At 33.0% G+C, this 21,668-nt stretch overlaps 1 protein-coding gene across 3 annotated transcripts in view; it reads right to left on the bottom strand.

Annotated features, from left to right (window-relative positions):
- Window positions 1-21,668, bottom strand: part of LRRC49 (leucine rich repeat containing 49) — a 129,318-nt gene that overhangs the window by 12,774 nt on the left and 94,876 nt on the right. For all 3 annotated transcript variants that reach the window (XM_045530934.1, XM_045530942.1, XM_045530946.1), the window contains 3 exons: window positions 11,773-12,010; window positions 10,393-10,578; window positions 7,495-7,604 (listed from right to left, as the gene is read on the bottom strand). In XM_045530934.1, coding sequence (XP_045386890.1) covers window positions 7,495-7,604; window positions 10,393-10,578; window positions 11,773-12,010 — 534 coding nt within the window. The remainder of the gene's footprint in view (window positions 1-7,494; window positions 7,605-10,392; window positions 10,579-11,772; window positions 12,011-21,668) is intronic.

Below are 21,668 nucleotides of genomic sequence, written 5' to 3'. Positions count from 1 at the left end.
AGAGCTAGAAAATGGAATGGGATACTGGTTTAAGTTTAGGCAAAAACAAAACAAGTGGAAACCAAAAAAACCTCCAACTGTTAGCATGTCATGGCAAGATCCCTAGTAGGAGGTTAAATAATGAAACAAGAAGCCATACTTGATTATGAAGAGGGACATACACAGTGCTCACAGTATCACTTACAGAGCCATCAGCCCAGAATTCCAGAGGACTGCAACTCATCCTCCATGACGGTCGATTTCTGGTTTCCACCACTTAGGGTGTCTCTAAATGAAGTGATACTACTACTTTACTGTGAACTGAAGATTGGGAGAAGAAATTTTAAAATTTCTTCTTTTTCATTTAAAAGTATAACACAATTATTTTAGAAATTTTGGGAAGTATACATTTTGAAAAGTATGAATAGATAAAATCACTCATAAGTCATAAATCTAAATCTATGACCTTGTTCACATTCAACATACTTCTTTGTAGGCTTTTTCTACAAATTTTTGTAAAATGTTAAAATCATATTAAACATCCAATTTTGTATACTGTTTTCACTTAATGCTATATAATAAGCATTTTCTCTATCATTAAAAAATGATAATTTTAATAAGTGAATAAAAGTCATTTGTGATAGAGATCACAATTTACCTAATTATCCTTTTTATTGGATATTTAGGTAGTATAACTTTCTCATTTTAGTAAAGAAAATAAATGCAGATAAAGATCTATATTTGTACCTAATGTTTTAATTACAAAAACAATGCCCACATACATTTTCTATCACTTTCATTAGTCATTTCACAAATCAACTTTCAAGTAATCCTGTCTTTAACCTCATTATTTTTTTTCTTTAACTTTCTTCAGGGTTATTTTGTTGTTCTTTTTCTAGCTTGGTGAGATAAATGTTTTTCTCATTCATTTTCAGCCTTTATTCTTTCCTAATATGCTCATTTTAAGGCTAGCATGTTTACATTTAGCACCACTTTAACCTAATCCCACAAGTTTTGAAATGTGGTATTTTTACTGTATTTCAGTTCAAGGCAGTTTCAGATTTCCATTACAAATTGTCTTTGACCTATGGGTTATATAGAAATGTGTTTCTTAATTTCCAAATATACGGGGATTTCCTGGTTATCATGTTGTAATTGGGTTAAAGCTTAATTGCATTTTGAACAGAGAACACAGTCCATGTGATTTCAATTCTTTGCAATCTGTTGACATTTGCTTTATGGATAGTATTTGGTTAATTTTTATAAATGTTCCATGTATGCTTTAAAAGAATGTGTGTTCTGCAGTTGCTGGGGGCAACATTCTGTCACTGTCCATTAGGTCAAATTTGTTATCATATTGTTCAAGTATTTTATATCCTTTTTATAATATTTACTCACAGATGTATTAAAGCTTCCCAGTGAAACTGTGGATTTGTAGTTCTGGAACTTTTGGGTTATAAATTTTTAAGGTTGTGCTAATAGGTGCATACAAATTTAAATTTGCTATGTCTTTCTGGCAAACTGAACCTATTATCAATTTGAAATGATCCTCTTTATTTCTAGTATTGCTTTTAACTTTGAAGTCTATTTAGTCCTCAATGGTTACTCTGCTGTTATTGTGGATAGTATTTATGTTGTTTATCTTTTCTCACTTTTTTACTTTCCAACTTTATGTAAACTTATGTTTCAGATATGTCTGCTGTAAACAACATATAGTTGGACTTCATTTTTTTATTCAGTCTGACAATTTATGGCTTTTAATCAGAAAAATTAGTATATTTGCATCTGTATCATTGAGGTAGATTGATTACATTAATGGCTGTATTATGGCTTCCTTAAATCCATGCCCCTTACAATGTGATTTTACAGCTATGTAAGGCCTACTTCCAGGCCCCTCAAATGTTGCTCTGTGACTCGCTTGGACCAATACAACATGGGCAAAATGATGGTAAGTCAGTTCTTAGCATAGGACTCCATCCTCAAAACATTTATGGAGAAGTTTTTATTTTTTATTTTACCCAGCATTTTTAGTGGTTTTTAACATAAGGGATGGTCAATACAACCAAACTCAGCATTTTCAGAAACAGAAGTTCAATATATTCCCAATTTTGAACAGATGTAGAGTAAAACTTGAAAGCCACTCTTTTCAAACTATACCAGCACAGAGCAAAACTTGAAAGCCACTCTTCAACCACTCTATCACCACTCCTAATATCTACATCCCTCCAGGTGTTCGTGCTTTTGGTTCCCTTTCTTTTTTTTTTTTTTAAGAAGATATTTGCAATATATAAATCCTACAAATGATTCATATCGAGAATATGGAAAGAATTCCCAGAAATCAATAAGGAAAAGACAGACAATCTTTAAAAATGGGTGGAAGACTTGAACAGGCGCTTCACAAAAGAAAATATATAAATAGCTACTAAACAAATGGAAAGATTCTCAGTGTCATTAGCGATTGCGGAAATGCAATTAAAGCAATGAGGTTCCACTATGCACCATCTAAATGGCAAACATATGTTTAAAAACTGGCAATATCGAGTATTGGTGACGATGTGAATAACTGGAACTCTCACATGTTGCTAATGGGAGTGTAAATTGGTACAACCAATTTGGAAAACTGTTGGCAGTATCTAATAAAGTTAAACACACCCTCTTCCCTGTGACCTAGTAGTTCCCCTCATAAGTTATATTCACAAGAAATGAGTGTGTATGTGCACCAAAGTCATGTGCAAGTATGCTCATAGCAGCTTTATTCATAATAACCAAAAATAGGACATAACCCAAATATCTACCAGCAATAGAATAAATAATTGATACACTTTTAAATGGAATACTATTGAGCCTTGAAAAACAACAAACTGTAGCTACAAACAACAACATGAATGATTCAGTTACCTTTCTATGTCTCTGTATTTACATGTCTACATATTTAGTTTTTTATAATATTGAATCATAATATAAATATCATTTGATGCCTTATTTCATTCAATTAAATATATGTTTCTGATAATTTCATGTCAGAACAGGAGATTTACCTCAATCTTTTCCCCCCTCCTCCTTTTACAGTCAAGTAATGACTGTAATGTAGATTGTATCATATGGATACTATACCCATAATGGAGAAATACCATGATATACTTAGGTTTCCCTATTACTAGGCATTTAATCACTTTCCAAAGTCGAGCAACTACAAACAATAAAGCATGGCAGCCTTGTACATAAATCGTCTGTGTGCACTCTTGTCCAGTAGATTTACTGGTATTTTATAGTTTCTTTGCCTCTGTAAATGGGATACTCTTTCTAATACTATTTTCAATAGTTTATTTTTGCTATGAGGACTTGTTAATTATTTTTATATCAATATGTTGATCTAGTATCTATCTGGCCTCATTATTGCATATTCTGATTAATTACAAAAGTTTACAAGTTGAGTTCCTGTATTTTCTGGAGAGTCAATTTTTGCTTTTACTGGTCAACTACTATCTTTTCAATTTCTTTTTTTTTTTTTTTTAAAGTTGCTGTTATCTTTACAAACTTCTTTTCCCCATTTTCTTTTGCTTCACTTTGGTGTTTTTATAGCTTCCTGAAGTAAAAGCTTTATTTATTACTTTCTAATCTTTTTTGTTTTCCAGTAAGTACATTAAAGATACATAATTTCCTCTGAGTACAGTTTTGGCCATGTCCCAGAGGTCCTGACACATAGTATTCTTGTTGTCAAATTCATTTATATATGATTTATTATTTCAGCTTTAACTTCCTCTTTAATTTAACAGAGTTAAAGTATTTTTTTAAAATATCCTTTTTAAAAAAAGAATATAGGCTGGGTGTAGTGGCTCATGCCTATAATCCTAGTACTTTAGGAGGCAGAGGCTGGAGGATTGCTTGAGCAACATATGGAGACCTTGTCTCTACAAAAAATAAAAAAAAATTGCTGGGCATAGTGGCATGTGCCTGTAGTCCCAGCTATTCAGGAGGCTAAGTCAGGATGATCACTGGAGCCTAGGAGTTTGAGGTTGTAGTGAGCTATGATGACACTACTGCACTATAGCCTGGGTAATAGAGCAAGACTCTATCTCAAAAAACAAACAAACAAACAAATAAAACAAACCAAACCCACAGAAAACAACAACAAAAAACTCTAAAAACAAGACTGAACAAAAACCAAAAAGATAATTCAAGAGGTTCATATAAACATGCAGTAAAAAGTAAGCATCTTATACACTTTGGAACCCTAGTGTCCCCAGTTGAACATCTAGAGGCAATCATTTTTTAAAAATCAAATATGTTTAAACAGCACAAGAATGCCTCTGAAAAATATGCCCCATTTCTCACAAATTGCAAGCATACTATACAAATGTTCTATATCTTACCTTTTTTTTTTTTTTTTTTTAGAGATGGGGTCTTGCTATGAGGCTGTTTTCAAACTCTTGGCCTCAAGTGATCCTCCTGTCTTGGCCTCCCAAAGTTCTGGGATTACAGGTGTGAGCCACTGTACCCAGCCTCTCACATTTTTATTTTGAGACGTGTTAGTAACTGTTTCATATAAGAATATCTAATTATTTTTAGAGCTGCAAGTAATTGGTCATGTTCTACTGATGGACATTTAGTAAGTTTTTATATTTTTGCTAATATAAATACTGGCTACAATGAAAATCCTTGGACACATATATTTGTGTTCATGTAAAAAAATCTGTAGAACAAATTACTTTAAGTAAAATTTCTAAGTCAAAAGGCATGTATGTTTAAAATTTGTTAGATATTGCTAAATTGCTGTGAAAAATAATTACAGTAAATTTCATTACCACCAAAAGCATATAAGAGCCCTATTTCACCACACTGTATATCATCAAACTTTTAGTCTTTCCCCAAGAAGTTATTTCATTATTTTAAAATTTGCATGTTTATAACTTTGATTGAAGTCAAACACCCTTTTTCTAAAGTTTAACACATTGAGTGCCACACTAGAAAAAATTTTTTTTCCACGGTATTTTATTAAGAAGATAGAATGAAAACTTCAAAAACAAAATGATCCATTCTAATTTAATACAAAATTTATTTTTTATAGTTTTCTGTGCATGAGTTATTAATATATGCAACTTAAAAAATAGTTCTTGCAGCTCCCAAAGTGAAGAGATGTGTAAGTTACAAATGCTTCATGAGGCCCTGGGCTCAAAACTAGCATGAGTTAAATACAACTCACATGGCAGTTAATGTGTTAAAGGCACTTGTATTTTGTTTTCTGGAAACTTGCTTCCCATATTTTCCACCCTCCCAGTTCCAGCTAGAGAAGTTTTTGCTATCCTAACTCATTATTTACAATTTTATGATATGATCTATATGAGTATGCTTTTTGGGATACATAGAAATTTTCTTTGAGTTTAATATATGTTTAAGTTTTATAGACATTTCATAGATTTTTTAATAGAATATGTGTTTTTTTCTGAATTGTGCATATGGTTCTGGAAATAATATTTTAAATACATTTAATTGATAAAGTGTGTTAACTGTGTTATTCAAATCCTCCATATTGTTTCTTATTTTGATTTATTTGATCTGAGTTATGAGAAGTATATTAATAACTACTATAATAATTGAATTTGTCAATGTATACCTGTATTTGTTAATATGTTTAGAAGCTGTAATCCTGATTACACTGTTTCATAACTATTATCTTTCGGTAGATTGCAGTTTTTAGTGTCATCAATTCTATTATCTCTAATACTAATATTCTCATATTTGTTGTTGGCATTTGCTTGTTATATATTTTTATCCCTTTATTTTCAAATTTTAGGAATTTCTTTAGGGATGTTTCTCAAAAATAACACGTAACTCAATCTTGAACCCACTCTGAGAGGTACTATCTATTAATAGGAGAATTTCATTCATTAATTTATTATGATAACTCATATGCTTTTCTTTTTTCTTCTCTTTCTGCTTTTTGCTACTCTTTTTTTTGTTTTTTTAGTAATTTAGAATTATACATCTAATCTTTTTCTAATGGCAATCCTTAAAATTTTAATACACACAGTCAAACATGTATTTTTCCATCAATTTTTGTTGTTAATTAGTACCTATTATGTGTCCTAAACAGGCAAAGAAACTTAGCAAACTTTAACTTCCGTTCTCTTAGGATTTTCTGAGATTTCTATTTTCAAGTTATTTATTTTTTTATATTATGTATTAATACTTATCCAGAAAACTATAATTTTTTACTAATTTATTTCCACACCATCATTTCTTGAATTCAATGCCTCCCTCAGTATTTTTTTTTTCAAAGTAGTTTGTGAGTTCTAGATGGGATTTAGATTCCATGAATCAGACACACTTGCGTAAGATCTGAATTCAGAACTGAGCTAAGGGCAGAAGTAGGAATGCCACACAAGACACGCATCTTGGTGGTGTAAAGTATAGCAGGGCAACATGGCCCTGGAGCCAGGTTCTAAGGAGTGGAGTAGGGAATTTCCTGATCCCCAGTGTAGTTGAAGTGGCATGATCCTGGGGCTCACAGCTAGGACAACAGCCTCCTGTTGTCCATGACTGTAGCAAAAGTGGCAGTTTCCTTGTGGATTTGTTCTGTGGTATCATTCTGGGAGTTATCTTTGGAGGCTCAATCTAGAGACTGCTTCCTCAACCCTTCCAAAAATTTCGTAGATATCTAATACCTTGCTTACTCTAACCAGAGTGACTTCTATTATTTATAACTGAGTCGTGGCTGATACACCATCATTGACTATTCTTCCTCTATCCATACTGTATCCTGTCAGTCAGTATGTTCTGTCAGGTATACCTTCTAAGTGTTTTTCAAATTATCTTCTCCTTTATTCTCACTGCCTTAGTTCAGGACCTCATAATCTCTCTCCTGGACTATAGACTCATGACTTAATTGGTCAGTCTTTCAATCTCTCTCTGCTCGAATGGCAGCCTTTCTAGAAAACAAATCCAATCACATGATTGTCGTGCTTAATTACAACACACAAATTTTCATTTTTGTTTGGCATGGATTGCAAAGCTCTTCAAAATAAGACAACAATCTTTCTAGCTTAATGTCCTATACTTATTCATGATCATCCCATGCTCCAATTATACTGAATTATTTATAATTCCTTGTGCTTTTGCAGATCTTTTTACCACATATCTTCTACCCGAAAAATTCCTACTCATTCCTGAAGAACTAGATAAAATGTTACCTCCTTTGTGAAGCCTTCTCAATGTTCTTTCAAAATGCAGTTAGTCTCTCCTATGCTTCTATAGTCCTCTCTTATAGTACCTGAAATATTGTGCTTTAATTGCTTATGTATATCTTTAACTTATTAGATTATAAGCCACAGGAGAACAAAGACTTTGTCTTACTTAGTTTTATATCCCCAACACTTTGAATAGTGTCAATCACAAAATACATCTAGGATACATGTTTGTGGAATACATAAATGACACAGCTAAGAGGTGTATGGAATTGATTTCTTTTTCTAGTGTAACAGTAATTCTATAAAAACTACATAAATTAAAGTTTACCTGGCATCACCCAGAATTGAAATCAGACGGTACTGGGGTAACTCAGAAGATGCTACATGTGCTAGGATTCCAAAGAGCCTTTCAGCCATTATCATATCATTCTGCGTCACCTGAAGAGATACAATGGAGAGGGGTCAAAAATGACACCATCTGTTAGCTGGATACAGCTTATATAAACCCAAATAAATGTCTAGATTAAATATTATCTTTTAAATCCAGAAAGTACATTCTCCTGGGCTGTAGAGAGAAGAGTTTTCATTGACATTTCTCTTCCTTGAAGTAAAATGAAGATGTATAAATGTGACTGATGTTGATGGAAGCTGACCAGGGATGATGAGCTGGTGCTGACTTAGAAGATGTGTTTCCTGAGAATTATGTTTTAAGTACCTTAGATTCTTAATGAATTTTTTCAGAAATCCTATAGCTTTTTGGATTAGAATTATTTAGAGAGAAAAATTCCCAAGTGTCAATGGGATAGATTCATTTCAATAAGGTGTCAAAGGCAAGCCAAGGTATTGTTCACACCTTGCTCCTATTTATATAAGGATAATTTGTCCCTTTTTGAGAGATGGAACTCTCACAGGATTAGTGAGCATACTCCTGTACATTCTAAATTTATATCAGCCTTTCTCCCCACAAAGAATAATTTGTCACAAGTATACCCTGTGAGGGCTATACCAATAAAGTACTAAAAGCTGAAAGTAGGCCTTGTATTAATATCTAGACATATCTTCTTTAATATAAAATAGGGTTACTTGCATTTTAAATATTGTTGGTTTGTCTATTTAATTCAATGATTCCCAACCAGGGGTCATTTTGCCCCTTAAGAAACATTTTGCAATGTCTGGAGACATGTTTGGTTTTCACAGTTGGTAGAGGAGTACTACTGGAATCTAGTGGATAGAGACCAGGATGACTGCTGAACATCTTACAGTGCACAGGACAGCCCCTTCAGCAAAGAATTATCTGGCCCAAAATGTTAATGGAGCCAAGGTTGAGAACCCCTGGTGTAGTTGAATTCTGGATCTTCAAAAAATTCATTCTTAACACTAGCTGTAATATACTTTACAGGCATTTTCTGGAAAAAAAAAGCCAATAATTCAAAAACATCTTATACATATGAATCAGTGCAGACAAAATTTCTTCCCTTCCCTGGACCTTCATAGTTAACGAGGGTACTGCTCCCTCAAATCCTTCCTTTAGCTGAAAACTAAGTTGTTGGTCCAATATAGTCACCTAGTGGCCACTGCAGGCCACTACATCTTTTCTACTTGATGCTCATAATTCAATTTGATTCTACTTCAAGCAATATCATTCTCTCTTTTACAAAGAGATGTAGAAATGTAGTGTAACATTACTCTATATTGTCAAGGATTTTATAAGGAGAAATGTATTTTAGGAAAATGTCAAATATCCCTGACAGTGGCATTTTCAGAAATTCAAGTCAGAAAAAAATTATACTGGTTCTTTACAATTCTGCTCTACTTTATATAATTATACTATTCCTTCCTAATTCAAAGTTCTGTAATAATGGGTATCTTCTGGTAATGATTCGTATCTGTGTATATACACTATTTAAGGTTAATTGGGATAACAATTTTGCCATTAGTAAGGGAGAATCACCCACCTATAGTCAAAATAACCATTCTATATCCAGTCAAGGCTAACTCTGGAAACCTTTGGGACTAATTATTAGGTCCTACAAGGGACTTAAGATCTCTCCTCTGGGGAAGTACCAAAGGGTACACAAAAGTACACAAGGCTAAACCACATCTCTTGAGAACTAGCTGGAGAAATTAAAAGTCATATGAAGATTCTAGATTTGCCCAACATCTTCAACAGATGGCTGATACTATGGTCATGGGAACATCATGGTTGGTGCAGATTTCATATGGCTGCTTGTACACTGATCCAGAGACCTCCAGTCTCCTAAAAGTATGAAGAATTCTTGGAGTTCTAGGCCAGAGGTGCCTACCTGTAGTGTATCAGCTATAGGGAAATACAGCTACTGTGCCAGCAAAGCTGATTATAGTTCATCTTACAATAAGGAGGTGTTCTGAACTTTAAAGATTTTTTTCCTTTGGAGGATTATTTAAATTCAGTAGAGGTAGAAGCATAGTTTTTCTCTTTTTTCCAAATTAATATTTAAAGAGAACATGGTTTTTGAGTAGCTGGGAGATTACCCTTGTGACAAGCTTAGCAGAATCAGTCTAAAAATAACTTTTCACTAATAATTTTCCAGTTCTTCAGCTCCAGGCCAGAGTTATCCAATGTAGTCATGGTACAGGCAGCTGTTACCAACTATTAACAAAGCAGTCCTGGCATTGACTTATGCTTGTTTTCTTTTCTTTTTCTTTTCTCTTCTTTTCCCTTTCTTTCTTATTTCTCCTTCTCATCTCTTCTTTTTTTTAAAGTCACTCTTCTTTCCTTTTATACATTCTTTTTTTTTTTCATTTTATTCTTCCCTTCCTCTACCATGACCCTTATTAGTGGACACTTGAGTTTTACTTTCCCATCCCCTCTTGTATGCCAGGCAATCTACAAGCACTTTGAAAAATACAAAGATCATATTACTATGGAAGAATTATTATTTTTGGTTTTTTTAAAAATTGTTATCTTACCATTTTACTTCTCTGAATGCTTACAAAAAAAGCAACAAAAGTATTTACTATTCATCATGAGGTTACTATTTTATTTTCATAATTTGTTTAGTGCTTTAGAAGTTTCTGGATAGAATTTTTTTCATTTTAATGTTTTAAATGTCATAATTTTTTTTTAAAAAAAACAGTATTTCTCAAAAATTATATCCTAGGTATTTAAATTTTTCACCATTTTTAGTACCTATTTCCCCTAAAAAAGAACATTTTTATTCTACAGTTCACTTAGTTTTCAGCTTACCTCTGTTCCATTTATTTTCTGCATACTAAAATGGCTCAGCCTAAACAGCACATAGTATTTCCAGAGTGTAAAATTGACAACTGGATTTCCTTGAGGATCGATTGTCAATTGGTCAATACGACGGAGTTGTGCTAGTGCATTAAATTGCTGCAGCATTACAAGATTTGTTTCTTTAAATTTAAGGTGCTGCAATAATAAAACACAAAAAAAGATCTCAACATTGAGTTTACCATCCTGAAATATTAACAATAACGCTTCACTGATCATTCCCTAAGTAAATATGTAAACCTTAGGCTTAGCAAATATATTTTCAATTATGTTAACTGAATGTACTAAACATATATAACTTTAATTTATCCAAAGCACCATTGATGGAATACATCCAACATTGAATTCTGCGTTGTTTCTTCTACAAAGCACATTCTCACTTATTAACAAACTAAGATTCTTTAAAGTTATATATAAATATCAAATAGATTCTTTCAGGCATAACAATGATTTTATATGATTTACACTGACATTTAATTTATTTAAAAAAAAACACTGGAAATGAAAATTTCAGAACTTTATAAATACGGGACTCACAATGCTCCTGAGAAGAACTAGTTAATCATTATTACTTGTAGCTTGCCAAATACTAAGTAGGCTAGTTAAACTGGCTACTGAGAAATCAAATCATTAAAACTGAAATGTTAATGCGAATGTTGTCTCTGTGAATTTGTGTGCTCTTTTCTAAACACACTGTCTCCAAATCTACCTATTTTCTTCAAGGAGGATGAAGTGGGGAAAAAAAAACACCCCACTGTGAAAGGGTGGGTAAGAGAAATCACTTGGCTAACAGAGAAAAACACAACCATAATAAAAATTCAAGAGAGAGCCCATTGTAGAAGTCACAGTTTCTACAAATGCATCCTAATTAATTAATATAATGCTACCATAATAGGGGAAGGTCAATTTCTCAACATAATTTTAATGAGGTACTAAAATTATTTTCAGTGCCATTGGAGGACTACTATAAAAATCATATAATAAATATACATGTCCATCAATACCAGGTACAATAACTAAACACATAGGGCTATGTGCTGCATACAGTTGAATGCTTTATAAAGTAGAAATATGTAATTTGAATAAATTTATATTAGTCTTTTTTACTCCAAAGAGGATTATATTTTAGAAGCATCATTTCCAACATTAACACAAAATACAAGGCCATTTATGAATACTAATTTAAATGCCAGCTCCAGAAAATCAACACAAAAACTCAGTTTCCCTGCCAGACAGAAACTGTATAAATAAAAGTTAAAACAGGTCTTTGGCCTGAGCACACAAGTCATGACTAAGAATAACTCAAATATACTACTAAAAGGAAATGTTTACCAGAGAATTAGGAAACTTAATCTTCAATTTGGGAAGCACTTGGACGATCTCATCAAATTCTATGAAAGTGAAGGAGACTGTTGTGACCATTCCTGCCGTTTGAGCACTCCAATTCCGATCCAGAGACTCCAGTGCTCCTGAGCCATACAGGGAAAGTGTGTCCCCATCTACTTCAACAAGGTATGAGTCTATGACAGCTAAACCTTGTAAAGCACTGGTGAGTCCTGCGTCTAGAGACCTGGAGAACCCAAAGTATAATTTTAGATGAAAGTTTTATCATGCAAAGTAAATAACAGGTTGTAAATGGCCTGTTAGAAAAACTCTTTACAATTTATATTCATCTTTTTCATTTTAATAATTAAAACTAGGGCACCAAAGATGAATTTTCAATAGACTATCTGGAAATATTACATTATTCTAATCAAGTATTTTAATTAAAAAAGAGGTACCTTAAAAACAAAAAAACCCTCTAAACCCAAATTATTTATATCAATGAAAGATACTGATATTCTATTTAGTTTTAAAACAATCCAATTAACATATCATGGGTATCTTTTCACGTCAATCCAAATAGGTTTTTCCAATCAATGAAATTTTCTGACTGGAAAAAATACAGTCAAAAAATTTCTATAGTAAGAACCATACACTAGAAAAATATATTTACAAAACAAATCATAAATGTTAAAAATAGTTTATCTCTCAGAGATTGGATTAACGGGTAACTCTTTCTATTTTTGAATATTTCAATGTTTTTGAAATTTTGCAAGTGTATACTACAGTTATAATTAGTAAAATCCGTGAAGATTTCCTCCCCAATTTGAAATAAGAAATAATGAAAAAAGAATCCATTATTTATATTATATATACACAAAATCACTGTATATATTCTACTGAATATTGTAATTGTTATTATTTCCAAAGTAGGAGCCACATTTTTTATAAAAGGCTACCTGAATGATAGCTAGACAATAAACGAAGTATCTTGATCCAATTCAAATTTTCTGCTTTCTGAATAGAGACGAAACTATTTGTCTTACTCAACCTCAAAACTTAAACAAAGCTTGGCTTTTGTTCTATGTGTTTTCATTCTGAAATTTCTGCTTTCAGACAGTATTTACTTGCCCCTACTAAAATTAGTGTCTTTCTCTTTGTGTTCCTATGGACATTTATACACTCCTCCAACACATCACTTCTCATACTGTATTATAATAATTACATGTTTACAATTTTGTCTCTAATTCCAGACAATAAGTTCCTTGAAGTTAAAGATTATATTTTTTCATCTTTGGGGATGCTGAGGCCTAGTAATAAGCTTTTCACAATGTGTATTGAATGAATTAATTATTAAAGATCTTCAAAAATTTTAAATGCTGATGTTGAGGGATAACAGTGATAAACCACCACCCTGTTGGTTTATCATACTTATTTCAGAGGTACCAGTTAACCCTCTACACATTTGTCTATTCAATAACAGGCTGGGTAATAACATCAGTCTACTCTATGTGAATATGCAACCAAGAAAATATAAAAAGGCTTTATTTCTACCAGATTAGTGCTTAAGACAACGATTATTACATGACAATAATCAAACATTTAATAAGTAGTAATATAAGAGCAGTCTTGGATGATAATCCTAGAATGGTAAAGGCTGATAATAGAACAAAAATAAAATAAGAATTAGTTCCATATACTATGCTTTGTGTGATACATTGAGCTAGGTAGACCATATAATCATTACTGGAATAGAATGGAGGATAGGAGTCAGCATTTCACTGCTGCTAAAATAAAGAAGGCTTGATGAAAAAGAGTGCATACTCCTATTACACCACTTACCACATTATGCTGCAATTACCTGTTGCTTGTCTGTCTCTCTTACTAAACACTGTAATCCTTGAGTGCTTGAACTTTGTCACTTACTATAGTAGATCCAATATTTAGCATAGTTCCTAGCACATTCTTTGCTTTATACATATTTCTTGAATGAATTAATGAAGTGAGATAATTATGAAGTTTTTAGTATCTACTAAATCTTAAGAAGGCTATTCTAACCATAAGCTGTGGTTTCAGAAAAGGGGAAGAATCAGTGATACAGACATAGAATAAGGGTTAGCAAGAAGGTTTACCCAGGTGAGGCAAAGACATGTAATGAAGAAAGAAGGTGAAGGGAAAAATAAAAGCTAGTTTATGTAGGGATGCCTGATGGCCATGATACCCAGCAAAATAAATTTAGTTTTAATGTAAAAATGATAAGAAATCGGAGTTAGGTATCAAAAACATGAATAAATCCTTTGGGAAGTGATGCTGTATATTTGAAAATGTGTTGCTTTTCTTTTTCCATATGATTAAAAATTTAATATAAATTCCAAAATAAAAAGTCTACAATTAGAAAGGGATCATTTATTTTATGTAAAGTCTTGTCAAGCAAACTGTTGGGAAAATAAGTGAAATGATAAGTCTATATTCAGCAAAACAGTAAGATCGTTATAAAACAAAGCAGAAGTCATCTCCAACTTATATACATCTCACATGGACATTTGGCAAGAACAAATGGAAAGTCTATCTGCTGGGCTGTAGACAGGCTCATCTTTTTCACTGGGAAATATAGTACCTGTTAAATAGGTCATATAATACTTAACTCATTTCAGTTATTTTCTGAATGAGGCTTTTGAGTTTAGCTTCAAACTCTGGCCAATGTTTATAAATTTGCTGCTCTGGGAAAGTGTGTTCTGATTTCCATAAAAAATGACTTAGAAAGCTTGCTAAACATTCTTCATGTGTTGGAGATTATCCTTCCAGTTATCTTTGCATGCTTAGTAGATATGTCCACATCTTTTTAGTTACAAATACATATATATTAATTTGTTCATTCATTCACAATTCATTCTTTCATTCACCAACAATTGCTAAAAGCCCACTATCTATAAGGCACTGTGCTAAGAATTCTGACACAGGCCACCAAATCTTCTGTGCTGATAAGAACAACCAGTATTGAGACCATATGTAAGATTTTGGATATATCAAAATTATTGATTGTCTTTACTGGACTATGGTTTCAGAAATATAACTGCTCTAATCCTACTTTGCAATCAACCTAATAAACACATAGGACATAATTTTTAAACTGAAATGACATCAACATCCCATTAAACAAATAGGTTGTTTTTGTTTTTTTTTTTGTGGAGAGCTTATTATGTGTAAGGTATTGTGTTAGGGATATAAAAATAAATCAAGACATACTTGCCCTCAAAGAGCTCCCAATCTCGAGGGTCGGGGGTGGAAAGGAAGATAAATATATACTTCAAATGTGATACAATGTGCTTATTGTTATATAATGAGTATTTAAACCATATGCTCTGGGAACACAGAGAAAGAAATGACTAATTCTTGTAGAGGGAAAAAGCCGAGTTTCAAAATGAGGCAGCATTTGAACTAATCCTTGAGAGATGAATAGCAGAATTTCATCAGGAATAGAAGGGGAAAAAACAGAATGAAGAAAGGCACAGAAGCCTGATTATGTATAACACATTCAAGTAAGAACAACTTCAATATGGCTGGAACACTGAAACATACAGGGGAGTAAGAGTTGGTGATGAGACTGAAAAGTCAGATTTTACCCTGTAGGGCTGAGAAGTTTTTAAATATCACTTAACTCCAATGAGAATGGCCTTTATCAAAAAGTCTCAAAACAATAATGTTGGTGTGGATGTGGAGAGATAGGAACACTCATACACTGTTGGTGGGACGGCAAACTAGTACAACCTCTATGGAAAGTCATATGGAAATACCTCAAAGAGCTACAAGTAGAACTACCATTTGATCCAGCAATCCCATTACTGGGCATCTATCCAAAGGAAAAAAAGACATTCTATAAAAAAGACATCTGCACTCAAATGTTTATAGCAGCACAATTGACAATTGCAAAGATATGGAAACAACCGAAGTGCCCATCAATACCTGAGTGGATTAATAAAATGTGGTATATGTATACTATGAAGTACTACTCAACCACAAAAAACAATGGTGATCTAGCACCTCTTGTATTATCCTGGATAGAGCTGGAGCCCATTCTACTAAGTGAAGTATCACAAGAATGGAAAAACAAGCACCACATGTACTCACCATCAAATTGGCATTAACTGATCAACACTTATGTGCACATATAGTAGTAACATTCATTGGGTGTTAGCAGGTGGAAGGGGGGTGGGGGCATGGGTATGCACCATCTGAGGGATGGACATGCTTGAAACTCTGACTCGGGCGGGGCAAAGGCAATATATGTAACCTAAACATTTGTACCCCTGTAATATGCTGAAATAAAAAAAAAAGTAATAAGACCATATTCAATGCAAGTTTTTAAGTACCTCCAAAGTGCCATGCATGGATCTAGGTGCTGGGAATACAAAGATGAATAAGATATGCTCTCTGCTCTCAGGGACCCACTTCGGACATATATGTTGATTAACTTTGTGAAGAAGTAGTAGGGAAAAGTTGGATGCAGGGGGTTAGCAAGAAGACCAGTGGAACAGCATCAACTAGTCCATATGAGAGTATAAGAAAAAAATGGTATGTTGTAGTGGAAATGGTATTGGAAAGAAAATGAGACAGATCTTAGTTCAAATTCGAGACCTGCCATTGTTAAACACATAACTTTTTGGGCAAGTTACTTAATTTCTTTGAGTTTCAGTTTCCTTGTACGTAAGATGATGATCATAATATGTATCTTTTCACAGTTGCTGTGAAGATTAGAAATAATATTCTAAACTATGCCTCATACTTAGCTCAATACATTTTCAAGATCATTATTAATGAAAGAGAACACAGATTTATCAGATATTTAAGAGAAAAGGAGAACTTAGGGGTTGATTAACTATGGAGAATGAAGGAGAGAGAAGAATTAAGTATGACTGAAATTTCTAGAGTGGGTAACTGGTCATCTGGTCCAGTTTCCTACCTCAGTCTAGCCTAAATTTACACTCTAAGAAAGCTGGTATTATTCTCCAGAGGATCCATGTTTTAAAATTTGTTTTCCCATGAATTCCAATGCATTTCCAAATATATTCTCTAAATCAAACATTAATTATATGACAGCAGGCAGTACAACATCAAATAAGAATTCTCTTCAAGATCTTTAGTGGTTAATTTCAAGTCTAAATGTTCACCTATTCAACTTTATCTTTATATAGTAACAAATCAGAAAAATATTCTATGCCTTTTCACTTAATAGAAGACATTAAGAAAAGACAGAATGATTAACTTAATGCAATAAAGTAATGAGTCCTTAAAAACCAGGGTAAATGTAGAACATACTCATAAATGTCTAGATGGAAAAAAAGACAACATTTTGGAGGATTATGTATTTTTTTACCTTCAGGCTTTTTATAACAGGCTAGAACATAAAGATTTAAAATATTTTGGAAGATTCTTTTCCTGATGAATAAGTGGTGCTGATTCTTATAATAACTTATTTTATGAATTTCTATTACAACATTCATAGGTGTGGAAATTCATTTTATGCATTATATTTTATTATAGTAGTGTTGGCTAAAATACCACAATGTTCATAGACAGGAAATGTCCAAAAATAAACCAGCTTCATTCACTGCATGTATCCAATGTAAGCAAAGAAAATATTACACCAAGTACTTTCCCCTTTCTGCCAGGGAAAAGAAACCTGCTATATACCATTTTACTATAGAGCTATCCCAAGTACAGTGAACAGTGAAATCATAAATGGATCATTAATCATTATAGACTTTCTTCCCTTTTTGTGCCTATAATTTTTTCATAGACACTTGTTTCCCAAAAGCCAAAGGGCACAGACACTGTAACACAAGAATTAGCCACTTTTTCGGCACTATGAAATGCTAAAGACTATAAATGATTATTTAAAATAGAAAACCTTATGTGGTATCAAAAAACAAAATGAAACACTAAGGGAAAGACCTTGTGGGCCTCTGAAGAGCTTTCTACCTTCAGAAAGATGAAGCTTAATCATTCCCAGAAAAAGAAATTTAATTATATTTTTAAAGACAGAGGATATGGTAACACAACCTTTAATGTTTAAAATTCTTCACTTTGTACTTTCGATAAAATAGCAGATAGACTGAACACATATATTTAAAAGCACTCCCTCCAGGACCCCAATGAAGAAAAGTAACTGAAAAGGTATAAACCCACAACAACAACAAGCATAATAAGGGAGGACTACCAACAACAGGAGATTTCAGCCAATTTCTAGAAGCTGCAAAGTAAAAAGTGTTAAGTGATGAAGAAGGGTAAAAAAGAGCTGTCTCCTCAAATATGCACTGGGGATAAGAAAAAGATGGCAGCCAAAGTGCTTACTAGAACTCTGGAAAGGAAAGAATAGTAGGTATGGTGAAGGATAAGAGTGAAAAGTGAGACTGAACACTGAGGCATTAATTGAAGATTTGCAAAAGAACTCTCCCACCTACTTCTTCCACTGCCAACAAAATGGTCAGGCAGAGTAGCATGGCAAATCAATGAGAAAAGGAAAGAATGCTCAATAAATAGCACTAGAGTAACTGATAGTTCCTATGGGGAAAAAAAATATACCCAATATATCACACCTTAACCTCAAATATAAACATCAATTCAAGGTATAATAAAGACTTCAATATGAAAGGCCAAATTTTAAGCCTTTAGGAAGACAAAATGAGAGAATATTTTTAAAGTCTCAATGTAGTAAAGGATTTTTTTTTTCTTACTTAAACAGAATCTAAATGGGTAAGTCATAAAAGACAAGGTATACATTTTGTTGTCTTCAGCATATAAATGACATTTAAAGTCAAAGGCACATATGAGATTGCTTAGCGGGAAATCAGAGAGTGAGAAGAGAGCTTAGGACCAAAATCTGAGGAGCTCTACCATCTAGAGGTTGAGCGAATAGAAATACTTGAGGATATGAGAAAGACACATAATACAAGAGAGAATAAAAGGCTGCTAATAATCTAAAATAACACACTGTAAAGAATGGTCCAAAAGCAAATAATCAATCTAAATTAGATCAGGGAAAAAGTAGGGTTCAAGAAAAGTGGATTCTAGAAATTAGAAGTATAGTAAAGGCAGCAAATTTCTTTGTTCAATTAAAAAAAAAGGCAATCAGAAACTCCAGAGGCAAACTATGTAAGAAAGGCATAGCCCAAATATGAAGCAAAGTAAAATGTGGCATGGATTTGGATAACTTTTGAAGTAATGAAGAGAGGGCCATTTGACCTTGATGCTAGGCTATTCTCCTTGAGTGATTTAGGAAGCACAAAAGGATATATAATCATAGTATACTACTTAAATATTAAAATAATTACATCATAGGAACTTAAATACTGTTTATCAGTTTTCAAATTTTAAATGCTACCAATTGACAAAGTTTTATGATTACAGTGTTAATCTTGACATATAAAAGTTTACCTCATCTCAAAGAATATAGCAAAATTAGAATCCCAAAGAAGAAGCAAAAATGGTAGACTAGGGAACTCCAAAACTCCATCCCTTCATAAAAGCAACAAACATGCTAGCAAAAAAAGTCAGATCAACTTTTTCAGAACTCTGGAATCTAATAAAAAATTACAATACCCAGGAGAACATTTAATGGAGAAAAAAACTCCTGAATTTCAAAAAGACAGTTCTATGGCATTTTAACTTATCCTATTACCATTCCCCACTCCCCAGCTTGGTGGTAGTCTTGAAGATGACCGGCCCACATTCCTGATGTAAGTTGCTGGTAACAGAGGAAGCAATATAGACCATATTCTCAAAAAATTGTGGCTATATGTTTTGATATATCATATGGTTCTTTGAAGAATCAGCTCAAGGGCTTGCCTTTGTGCTTCTCCAGGGCTGAAGTGGCTTCTGTGTGGCATTTGTGAAGAGCCATTAATACATTTTTAAAGGTAAAAATGTATTGGCTGCTGCCACATGGGGTAAAAGATGACAGGTAAAGCAAGCAATAGAAGACCAAAAAGCCTGAGAAAGAAGAGCCAAGGGAAGGAGATACCTGGAACAGGGCTTTGAGAAGCCCCTGTGTATTCCAGGGAATCTAGAAGAGTACATGCATGTCCAGGGCTGGACATATGCATGGAAAAGACCTGAGAAGACCCTAAGCAATCACCTCTGGCTGATCTTCAGGAAGTGAAGGCTAAGGCAGAGTTGTAAACTGCCTAGGTAAGCACTGAAAGAGTGCCCCAACATAGAACCAATCTGCAAAGACTGAGAGAGGTTTATTTTTTCTCTTTTCTCTAGTAATTTAAGAAAATCTCTGTCAAATTACTAATTGACCACTAAACTAATGGAATGGAGACTTCAGTGGCTACAATATGACAAAGAACATAGTCTCAACAAAAATAGTTCAGAAAAGTCACTAAACAAACAGAACAACCAAAATAAGCAGCAACAGCAAACCCTAGGGAGGAGAGATGATCTGTTTCCAAAGTTGCCAAATTAGAGTATTCAAAATATCCAGTTTAAAAAAAATTATGAGGCATGCAAAGAAACTAGAAAGTATAGCCTACTCATAGGAAAAAAAGAAATGAATAGACACTGACCATGAAGAAGCCTATACATTAGACTTACTAGACTTTAAGTCAACTGTTTTAAATATGCTAAAAGAACTAAACAAACAAACAAAACAAAACCAGAACAATGTCTTACCAAATAGAGAATGTCAATAAAGAGATGGAAATTAAAAAGGAACTAAATGGAAATTCTATAGGTGAAAAATATAATAACTGAAATGAAATGTTCTATAGAGGGCTTTGACAGCAGATTTGAGAAGGCAGAAGAAAGAATCAGTGATCTTAAAAACAGGTCAATTGAAATTACATACTCTGAGGAGTAGGGGGAAAAAGAATGAAAATAAACAAGCAGAACCTAAGAAAACTATGGGACACCATCAAGCATACCAACATAAACATAATGAGAGGTTCAGAAGGACAGACATGAAGATAAAAAAGAAGAAAGAATACTTTTAAAAACAGAAAATGTGAAGAAATACATGCCATAAACTTCCCAAATTTGATAGAAAACATTAATCAACACATCCAAGAACCCCAATGAATGCCAACTAGGATAAACTCAAAGAGACCCACACTAAGACACATTGTAATTAAACTGTTGAAAGACAAAGATAAAGAGACAATCTTAAAAGCAGTGAGAGAGAAATGACTCATCACATACAAGGGATCCTCAATAAGAATAACAGATGATTTCTCATCAGAAACCATGGAGACCAGAAGGTAGTGGATGACATATTTAAACGGCTAAAAAGAAAAAACAAAACAAAACAAAACCTGTCAATCCAGAATTCTGTAACTGGCAAAACTGTATTTCAAAAATAAGGGAGAAATTAAGACATTCACTGATAAACAAAAGCTGAGGAATCCATTGCTAGTACATCTGCCCTATACGAAATGCTAAAGGGAATCCCTTAGGCTGAAATTAAAGAACACTAGATGGTAATCTGAAGCCATAAGAAGAAATACAGAACATCAGAAAAGATAATTACATAGGTATATAATAAAAGCTAATATTACTGTATTTTTGGTTGGTAATTTCTCTTTTTTTTATATGATTTAAAAGACAAATACATGAAATAACAATTATAAAATCTGTTAATGCATACACAGTGTTTAAAGATGTAATTTTAAGAGACATATACATGGAGAATTACAAAACACTAAGAAAAGAAATTGTAGAAGATGTAAACAGATGGAAATATCTACCTTGCTCATGAATTAGTAGAATTAACATCATGAAAATGTCCATACTACCTAAAGTGATCTACAGAATTAACCCAACCCTTATCAAAGTACCATCATTATTCTTTACATATCTAGAAAAAATAATTCTATGCTTTGAATGGAACCAGAGAAGACCTCGTATAG

Source organism: Lemur catta, chromosome 1, assembly GCF_020740605.2.
Source record: "Lemur catta isolate mLemCat1 chromosome 1, mLemCat1.pri, whole genome shotgun sequence".
Classification (NCBI taxonomy): Eukaryota; Metazoa; Chordata; class Mammalia; order Primates; family Lemuridae; genus Lemur; species Lemur catta.
The sequence above is the reverse complement of the archived record's forward strand: the minus strand, read 5'-3'. Positions and strand labels throughout refer to the sequence as shown.